Below are 9,490 nucleotides of genomic sequence, written 5' to 3' on the forward strand. Positions count from 1 at the left end.
TAAGCGATCTGCCAAGCGGAAAGAACAAAGCTATAATGGTTCTATTGAAACATCTGGGAAATTTGTAATGCATTCCCTATAAGGATACACAATTGAAAAGACAATAAAATATTAACCATCAAATATAAGCTATTCATATACACAAAATATTAATGTAATTTAATATTTTCTCAGCTTAACTTAAATAAAAAATGAAATTTTAAACTGTACGAGATGATATAGTCCCTTAGTTCTTCTTCTTGGTATCCTTCTTGGTCTTTTTTGTGGGTGGTATATCTGCATCTGTACTTGGCTCAACACTGAATCCCTTGATGTAGGGCTTGACTAGTCGGAAGACCAATTTCTCGTGCTGCACATTGGACGAATCCAGACTCAATCGGACAGAGACTGGATCGAAGGAATGGAAGACCACATTGCCGCATCTCTGCGTGTGATCCTCCTCGTTGAATGTGAATATGACCTCGCTCTTGGTGCGCTCCACTCCATCCTTGCCGTCTTTGTCGGTCTTCAAATACAAAGTACCCTCGAGACCGTACTTGGGGATGAGCACTTGCAGGGCATTCTTCCGCACGAATAAGACATAACTAAAGGGAACAGAACTGTGTAAAACCAGAGTATTCAATGACTTTAACATCTAGATCACATACCCCTCTTCGTCCTCCTCCTTGCCGCGGAAGAACAGATGCGTGTTGAGACCCACTGAGGCGCGAGCCGCATACTGTGCCATTTTATGGCGGTAGTTCAGGTTGTGGCACAGCTCTTCATTCGACTTGCGCTCCAGCAGCTGAGCATATGTGCTGTCGGCCCCAATCGAAGCAGCCAGCAGGCGATGCACCATTATGTCCGAGTACCGACGAATGGGAGATGTGAAATGCGTGTAAATGGGCGCGGCCAGGCCGTAATGGAAGAACTCCTCCTTCTGTAGGCTGCCGCTAATGAAGTAGACTGCCTGCATCATGCAGCGTGTGGTTAAAATGCGAATCATCGTGTTGAAATATGGATTGTCCTCCTTCACGCACTTGTCCAGCGAATGTGACAATACCAGACCCGTCTCCGTGTCCACCTGGAAGCCCTGATAGCGGGCAGCCTTCACCAGTGGATCAAAGTTGGTGGGCGGTGGCTTCGGATGGCGACGCAGGACAGCGCATTCCGTGAACTCGGCGGATATGTGCTCCGCCACTGTGATATTGGCCAGCAACATGAATTCCTCCACCATGGAGTTGGTTTCGCGCATCTGTTTGGCCTCCACCTCGAGGGGCTCATGCGTTTCGCTGTCCACCTGGAAGCGGATCTCGGGTGAGGCCAGAACCAGGGCACCGTTATCCATGCGTCGTTTCTTGAGGATCTTGGCCAGTCGATTCAAATGCCTCAAGGATTTGGCAATTTCACTTTGCTGCGTGGCGTCATCGATCAGTACCTGCGCCTCCTCGTATGTCATGGCACGCTTGGACTTGATCACGCTCTTGTGGAAGCGTTTGTCAATCACATTCGCCTCCTTGTCCACCTCCCAGACACAGGAGAAGGCAAACCGCTCGACGCCACCCACCAGGGAGCACAGATTGGAGCTGAGCAACTCGGGCACCATGTCGATGCGCTTGCCCACCAAATAGACGGTGGTGCCGCGGGCAGCAGCCTCCTTATCCAAGGCATTCCCGGGCCGGATAAAGTGACTGACATCGGCTATGTGGACACCCACCTCGAAATTGCCATTGGGCAGCTCGCGACAATGGAGGGCATCATCGATGTCCGTGCAGCCGGGCGGATCCACCGAACAAATGTCGAGTTCGCGCAGATCCACACGCTTGGCATAGTCCTCCGCAGTGATGGACCAGGGCAGTTTTGGCAGAAAGCTGAGGACTTCCTCCGAGAATTTGCAGTGGGGGACGTCGTGCTCCAGCAGGATCACCTCATTCTCGGTGGCCATGTCCCCGAGGGGTCCCAGAGAGCGCACAAAGTGCCCCTGCGGATAGCGCGAGTTCCGCGGCCACGTATCGATGGTCACAATGATGCGCTGATTCTGCAGCTTGGCCGCCTGACGCGTCTCGATGCGAATGCGGGGAATCTTGCGATCGGCGGGCACAAAAATATGACGATTCGTGTTCTCTATCAGGCTGGGCTGCAAGATGCCACAATACTGCCGCCATTTGCGCCGCACGATGCCCACAATCCGACCCGTGGGTGTGCGCTCTGCGGAGGCGGCAGCGGCCGCTTGCTGCACTTGCTTCAGCATGTCCTTCTCCTCCTCGGCGCGCTCCTCGCTCGGCACATCGTCAGCGTAGACGTTCTTCTCCTCTAGGACAATCTCACTGGGGGCCGACCACTCGCTCTCCGGCAAAAGTTCCACTGCCACCATGTCTCCATCCACGGCCCGGTTAAGACACTCGCGACCTTGTATTAGAATCTATTTCAGAGAAATGCGAATTAGGAAAAGTTATCAGCAAAAAGGTTTTACTCTGGAATACATACCCCCTTCTCGTAGGTCTCCACATTGACGCTGCCTTCGAGGTAGTTCTCTCTGGACGCCTGAAAGGCTCCCTGCAACAGCTTCTTTAGCCGCAGACCCTCGAGGACCTGCTTCATGCTCAAATGTGCTGGATACTGCGGCAATGCCTGCTTCTCGTTGTCGAAGGTTTTGTGCGACAATTTGTCCAGCAGCAGGGGAAAATCTTCAAGAGATTTCACATACTCTGAGGCGGAGGCCACTAGGATACCTTCTGCTTCTGCCTTGGCCCGGTTACCGGCATCGTCAGTGAGCAGGACAACCCGAGTGTTGGCCATGCCGCTTCGCTCTAACTCCTTGGACGACTGCGATGTCTCCAGATGGGTGTCATACCACTTGGTAGCCATGCGAATGGCGCGATCATTACGATCGTTGGCAGTTTCCCCCGGATCCCGATCGGCATAGGTGTCCCTGAAATACAAACGTTCGTAATATATGGCTTTGGGCTCTATTGAGGCATGGGCTTCCACTTACTTGTGATGCTCATTGACAAACACATAGAAATTCCTGGTGCGATCATGAATGATCTCGTTGAAGCGCTTGTAGATGGACGAGCTTTTGTGTTTCATCTCGTTCAGCACTGTGGTCAGCACAATCACATTGTGCAACACATCCTCCTCCAGCACATCGATCTGGTCCAGCACCACATTGGTGTCCAACACCAGGTAGTGGGGGAACTTGAAGAGGCTGCTGGCGATCTCATGCTTCGACGTCAATTGATAAACCTCGTTTTGAAAGCAATATTTGCACAGATCCGAGCCGCAACCGATATCATCGCGTAGGTAGTGCTCTCGTACAATTTTTAGGATGTTTCCACGCTTAGTTTTACGCGTAAATTCGCGTAAAGTCTGCATTTTTAAAAAGTTTTTACAACATGTGCGGTGTCTGACACCAACTTAACCCATTAAACCCCCTTAATTTAAGCAAGATAGCAACTTGAGTGAAACAGCGGAAAATAATAGTAATAATAATTTTTCTTGTGGATCCATCCTATCCTTCATCTTTATTTAAAAAAAAGAGCTCGATATCTTTCACCTAAAATTCATAATTTTCGTGGAGTGTATTTAATACCACATGGCCGACAATGGATTAATGTACACTTTCCACGATCAAAAATCATATTCCCCGATTTTGATATTCGGCTTAATATTACTAGCTAGCTAGGACCCTCAGCCCTGAACACATAATTTTATCCGATTAATACACAAATTTTCTACAAAATTGGCTAAATTTTAAGACAAATTTTTTGTGGATTTTTATTAAAATAAGGTTTAAACAAAAAAGGTCAAATTATAAATTGTTGCTATAGAAATTTTTGACTTTGCGTCTTTTACAGCACATATCCCGCGCAACTCAATTTTTGAATATATTTTGATAAACACAATAAAACTATGAAATATATTTTGTTCTGTCAAGCTGTTAATGTTACTGATTAATATTCAGTTTTTTCATAAAGTTCTCATATATGTAAGAAAACGCCGATTTCCATGCACCAACAATTTTCCGCCATCGACAATATTTTTTCGTTTACCAGCACTGACTCTGAATTTGTTCGTCGACGCACGTGTGCAAAGGGAGGGCACGAAGTTAAATTTTTAATATTTAAAGCAATTAAATTCAGTTTCAACAATGGTTCCTTATGAAAAAAGTTTCCCGCGTGGCGGCATAGTCCATGCAGAAGCCAAATCAGCAAACGCCAACATTGTAGGCTTGCGCAGCAACAGTTTTCACCTGCCGTTTTTACAGATTTTCCCCCTGTTTTTCAGATATTTGGTGCGACACAGAAGAAGGCTAAAAAGGGACAACAAAGCAAAGCAAAGGATAGCTTCCTGAAGGAGCTCACCGAAGAATACAATGATCAACTGGAATCGGCATCTGCGGAAACGCTCAGGCTTGACACCCTACAGGAGGACATGCTGGTTATGGGAGTCGTCAAGGAAAGCAGCGCCATTTCTCTGCAGATCGCCATACCCGGACGGATGACAGCCCGCACTCAGGTGGGTGAAATATCGGAGACCTACACACGCGTCGCTCAGTCGGCAATGGCTGGCGAAACGAGTGATTATCACGATCTGACAGAGCTCTTCCCCGTGGGCACCATTGTGTATGGCAAAGCCATCAAAACAGATAAGCCGGGCAGCAATCGAACCTCCGTGCTGTTGTCCCTCAAGCCAGCCGATGTCCATGAGAGGCTGCACCACAAGAACATCAAGAAGGGATTTGTCTTTTCCGGTGCCATATCTGAGGCTCTGGAGCACGGCTATGTGATTGAAACCGGCATTCAGGGCCTGACGGCCTTTGTGGCCTGCGAGGCGGCAGAGCAAACGCTGCACGTGGGACAATTGGCGTTCCTCAAAGTGAAGCAAGTCAAACACGATGCCAGCACTAGCAGTTGCACCTGCGTCCACGTACAGCAGGATGCATTGAAGATCAAGAGCCAGAATGAATCGAATCTGGACTACATTCTGCCTGGCAGTATTGTCAGGTTCAAGCTGTCGAAACAGCTAAAGGACGGCCTCAAGGGCAGCATCATGAACGAATCATTCACGGCCTACGTAAACGAACATCACCTGGCCAATGCCCTGGAAACCCCCGAGGACTACGAGCTGAACGAGGAGTACCATGCCCGTGTGCTGTATGTCATGCCTCTGACCAAACTGGTCTACCTGACGCTCAATCTGGACATCAAGCAGAGAGCAGAAGACGTGGAGGAGCAGGAGGAGGAGCCGCTCAAGCCAGGCTCGATCGTGGAGAAGGCCAAAGTCCTACGCCTGGGCAGTGGTGGTGTGGTGCTGCTGCTCAATAAAAAGCTGAAGGCCATCCTTTCCTACGGCTCCATCAAGGCAAACTTCAAAGGAAACTACGACAAGGACGAGGTGCTGTCCAAGTATGGTCGCAAAACCAAGCATAAAGTACGCGTCCTAGGCTACGATATGATCGAATCGCTATACTACTGCTCCGACGATCCCAATCTGGTCAATGAGAAGCTCTACAGTCTGGAAGATCTCAATCCGGGGGATATTGTCACCGCAAAGATGATCAAAAAGGACGAAAAGATCAACGGCTGGACGGTGAAGATTGGCAGGCTGAATGGCATCATCGATCAGCTCTATTTGGCCAACAACCTCCGCTACGAGGTGGGCCAACGCGTGCGCTGTCGCGTCCTCGACATTAGCCTGGATCGCAAGACCTGTTATTTGAGCAATCGCAGCGAATACCTGCGGAAGGATGCCAAGCTGTTGACCAGTCTATCGGCTGCACAGGAGGGGGGCGTCTACCTGGGCACCGTTGTCCGCTGCGAGCCTGGCTATATCCTGGTAAAGTTCGGGGATGGCATCAAGGGTGTCCTCCATCGCCAGAACCTGAGCGAAAAGAGCTCGCTTTCGTTCTTTGAGGGCCAGACCACAACGTTCCGGATACTGAGCCGCAACAAGGATCAGATCACCTTGACGCTGCCCGAGGATAAGTTCCAGCTGGGCGAGATCTGTCCCGTGGAGATAACCAATGCATTGGATGCTGGTCTCGAGATGAAAATCACCTATCCCGCCGATGAGGACGAAGATGCAGACCAGGACGACGAGCAAGAGCCAAAGATAGAGGAATTTCTTGGCCTCATTCCATCCAGCCTGCTGTCGGATCACGTAGAACTGATTGCCGCCCAGAAGCGCATCCATCCGGTGGGCTCGCACACGGAGGCCGCCTGCATTGGCCAGAATATTTTCAGCCTCCGCGATGTCCCGTACTTCAGTGGCCAGCTCACCAAGGACTGGAAGACCGTCCAAGTGGGGGACATAGTGCGGGCGTATGTCAAAAATGTATCCACCGATCAGGTGGTGGATCTTATGGTGGCCATACGCGACTACAACAAGGTGGTGAAGGTGCACGTGAAGATGCTGCGCCTGAATGCCGTGCGGGCACTGCCCGTTGATCTTACGCCCGATCAGCTGCTGTACGTGAAGGTTCTCAGCAAATCTGTGGAGACCAAGACGCTGACAGTCTCGGCCAAACTCACGGATGTGTGGAGCGGGGATCTGGGCGAGACGGCCAAGCTGGTGGAGAGGTAAAAGAGCAGCCCGAACATAGTTCTAAGGAGTCTTCATTAACACTTGTATTTCCTTGCAGCTATTTCGATGAATTGATGCAGATAAGGTCTGTGCTGAAGGAGAAATCCGCACCCATTGCCAAATTCGATTTGGGGAAAACCATCAGCGTGATCTTCAAGGGCATTGATCCGGTGTCCAACGATTGGCTCTATACAGTAGAGGGTTCTCCAAAGGTGAAGGCTCTGCTGGTCTCCAGTCTGGCTCCAGCAGGCAGCGCCGTCACTCCTCAGGTGGGCAGCAAACAGCTGGCCGTGATCTTGTGGATCGATTATGCCGAGGATCTGCTGCTTGTCAGCACCAAGAAGGTGGATATTGAGCACATCAAAACCCAATGGCTGATACCCAGCAATTTCATTGGCAAGACCGGAATGAAGGCCAAGGTTTTGCTTAAACTGGACTCCGTTATCGTCTGCTCTCTAAAGAAGGGCGTCAATCCGTTGGTCATCTGTCCCGTGCGGCTGCATGCCAACGATGTGGAGAACTCGGGCAGTGCGGGTCTGCGGCCCGGAGATTTTTGCAATATTGGATTCATACACGAAGAGCTGCCCATCGCTGTGCCAGAGACAGTCTGGCGTTTATGGAAGGGCACAAAGCGAGCAGCTACAACGACAGCAGAGGAAACTCTTGGTCCAGTTAAGGCCAAGAAGGCCAAGATTGAGGCAGCTCCAGTCAAGAGCAAGCAGGAAAAGATTGAGGCAGCTCCATCCAAGTCCAAGAAGGCCAAGGCGGAGCCAACTCCCACCAAACGAAAGGCAGAAGAGGCAGTACAGCCACAGCCGCCTTCCAATGGACAGAAAAAGATTGAGTCCCTGACAAATGGCATCTCCAAAAAGCAGAAAGGCCAATTCTTTGAGGACAAAACCCCAGCCAAAAGTGCAAAGGCAAATGCAGAGACAGCCAAGGGTAACGCCACACAGCATGAGGCGGCCAAGGCCCGCATGCCAGGTGTTGCCAATTTCTGGGAGAGCGACTTAAACCAGACGAAAGATGCATCCAGCGACGAGGAGGAGGATGAGCCAACAACTGCCGAAACTCAGACAAACTCCAACAAAAAGAAGCGTCTCAGTGCCAAGGAGAAGGCCAAAGCGGAAGTCAAGGAAGATCAGCGCCTGCGGGAAATCGAGGAACGCAATGCCGATCCCCAGGCTCGACTGGAGACCATTGACCAGTACGAACGTCTGGTCATTGCCCAGCCAAATAACAGCATGGCCTGGCTGAAGTACATTTCGTTCCTTCTGTCCAACACGGAGATTGAGAAGGCACGCGATCTGGCCCGAAGATCCATCGCAACTATTTCCTTCCGCGAACCGCAGGAACTGCGAAATATTTGGAGTGCCCTGCTCAGCATGGAGCTCGCCTACGGCAACAACTTTGATGAGGTGCTCAAGGAGGCACTGCAGAGCAATGATCCCCTGGAGACGTACATCAGTGTGGTCGACATTCTGAAGAAGAACAACCAACGGGAGCGCCTCGCCTCAGTGCTCGTCATCCTTCTGAAGAAGTTCAAATCGGAGCCGAAGGTATGGCGTCTGGTGGCTGAAGCCTACTTCTGGCTGGGAAAATCCGATCAGGTTCATTCCCTGCTGCAACGGGCCCTGCGCTCGCTGCCAAACCCAGAGCGTAAGCATATCCCTTACACTTTTTAAGAACTTTCCCTAATCCGCATTTTTCTCTAAATCTCTTCAGACATCAACCTCATTGTGGCCTTTGCCAAGTTGTACGAGAATAACGATGACAAGGACATGGCCCAGACGCTGCTCGACGACATTGTCACTTCGTATCCGAAACGCATTGACATCTGGAGTGTCTACGTGGATATGCTGATCAAAACGGGACAAATTGACTCGGCGAGGTAAGCTAATACAAGTAGAGATATAATGTTACCTCAGGAGTTGCCTCCCAGGGAAGTCATTTGAGTCCACATATTCTGTATTGCATTTCTGAATGATCAACTCTCTTCAACAAGGTCGTAATGTGCAACAGATTTGTTGCTTTCTTACCATTCCAAGGCCTCCCCTGAAAGAGGAGCTCGACCAAAGAAGCCTTCCCAATTTAAATCAGCCACCATCACTTTTGGCATTTTTGCGCACACTGTCGGCTGAGTTGAAAGATGATCTGATAGCTATATGTCCGTCTGTTACTTTAAAAATATCTATCTCTGGCTGAGACTTTCCTCTTTGATGGGAGTGTTAAATCCCCACCAGCAATTCACACTTTACCCACAAGATAGGGCCGTGCCGATTACTGCTGTAAATCTCAGCCATGCACAGCATGAAATAGATCTACAAATGATTGCATTTCTCTTCCCTTCAATCGTATTATCTTAAAATAAACTAAACTCTTATGGATACTCTTATACTTCCTATAGAAACGTTTTGGATCGTGCTGTGCAGCAGAAACTGAAGCCCGAGAAGATGCGAGTGATCTACAAAAAGTATCTGAAACTGGAGAAAAAACATGGTTCCAAGGCGACAGAGGCCAAGGTGATGCAGGAGGCTGAGGAGTGGGTGAAGAACTTCACCAAGTCAATCTAGTTCCACTACTAGATCCGTAGATCCATACATCCGTAGATCCATACATCCGTAGATCCATAGATCCGTAGATCCATAGATCCGTAGATCCATAGATCCGTAGATCCGTAGATAGATGATTAAGAGATTAAGGAACCCATTTAAATACAGTGTTTTTTTTATGAATACTTTTATTCTAAAACTATTTTAAATGAAGTGTGATTTCCGCGAGTGTGCTAATCTTGTGTTTCGTGTGTATGTATATGCATAATATATATATATAGAGAGATACATATAAAAGTAAGTGCCTGTGGCACACAACCCAACCTACATGCACACGATGTAGAAGCTGCTGCAGACGTGAGAGAGGCTGGCTG

At 49.4% G+C, this 9,490-nt stretch overlaps 2 protein-coding genes across 2 annotated transcripts; one reads left to right on the forward strand and one right to left on the reverse strand.

Moving 5' to 3' along the window:
• Positions 1 to 111: 111 nt before the first annotated feature.
• On the reverse strand, positions 112 to 3,413 carry LOC108156761 (exosome complex exonuclease RRP44). Its single transcript, XM_017288424.2, has 4 exons — positions 2,975 to 3,413; positions 2,467 to 2,911; positions 648 to 2,401; positions 112 to 584 (listed from the first exon to the last, which is right to left on the reverse strand). Exons 1-4 carry the CDS (start codon positions 3,352 to 3,354, stop codon positions 227 to 229), a joined length of 2,937 nt encoding a protein of 978 aa, XP_017143913.1. The 5' UTR covers positions 3,355 to 3,413; the 3' UTR covers positions 112 to 226.
• A 612-nt stretch (positions 3,414 to 4,025) lies between these two features.
• Positions 4,026 to 9,301, forward strand: LOC108154844 (protein RRP5 homolog). Its single transcript, XM_017285261.2, has 5 exons — positions 4,026 to 4,204; positions 4,267 to 6,560; positions 6,623 to 8,223; positions 8,290 to 8,455; positions 8,972 to 9,301. Exons 1-5 carry the CDS (start codon positions 4,130 to 4,132, stop codon positions 9,135 to 9,137), a joined length of 4,302 nt encoding a protein of 1,433 aa, XP_017140750.1. The 5' UTR covers positions 4,026 to 4,129; the 3' UTR covers positions 9,138 to 9,301.
• Positions 9,302 to 9,490: the final 189 nt, after the last annotated feature.

This window comes from Drosophila miranda, chromosome 2 (assembly GCF_003369915.1).
Source record: "Drosophila miranda strain MSH22 chromosome 2, D.miranda_PacBio2.1, whole genome shotgun sequence".
Taxonomy (NCBI): Eukaryota; Metazoa; Arthropoda; class Insecta; order Diptera; family Drosophilidae; genus Drosophila; species Drosophila miranda.

Coding starts and splice junctions, on each gene's coding strand:
- LOC108156761 (XM_017288424.2), bottom strand. CDS start 3,354: ATGCAGACTTTACGCGAATTTACGCGTAAAACTAAGCGTGGAAACATC. Junction 2,402..2,466: donor TGGAGACCTACGAGAAGGGG/GTATGTATTCCA, acceptor TCTCTGAAATAG/ATTCTAATACAAGGTCGCGA. Junction 585..647: donor AAGGAGGAGGACGAAGAGGG/GTATGTGATCTA, acceptor TGTTCCCTTTAG/TTATGTCTTATTCGTGCGGA.
- LOC108154844 (XM_017285261.2), top strand. CDS start 4,130: ATGGTTCCTTATGAAAAAAGTTTCCCGCGTGGCGGCATAGTCCATGCA. Junction 4,205..4,266: donor AATCAGCAAACGCCAACATT/GTAGGCTTGCGC, acceptor CCTGTTTTTCAG/ATATTTGGTGCGACACAGAA. Junction 8,456..8,971: donor GGACAAATTGACTCGGCGAG/GTAAGCTAATAC, acceptor TACTTCCTATAG/AAACGTTTTGGATCGTGCTG.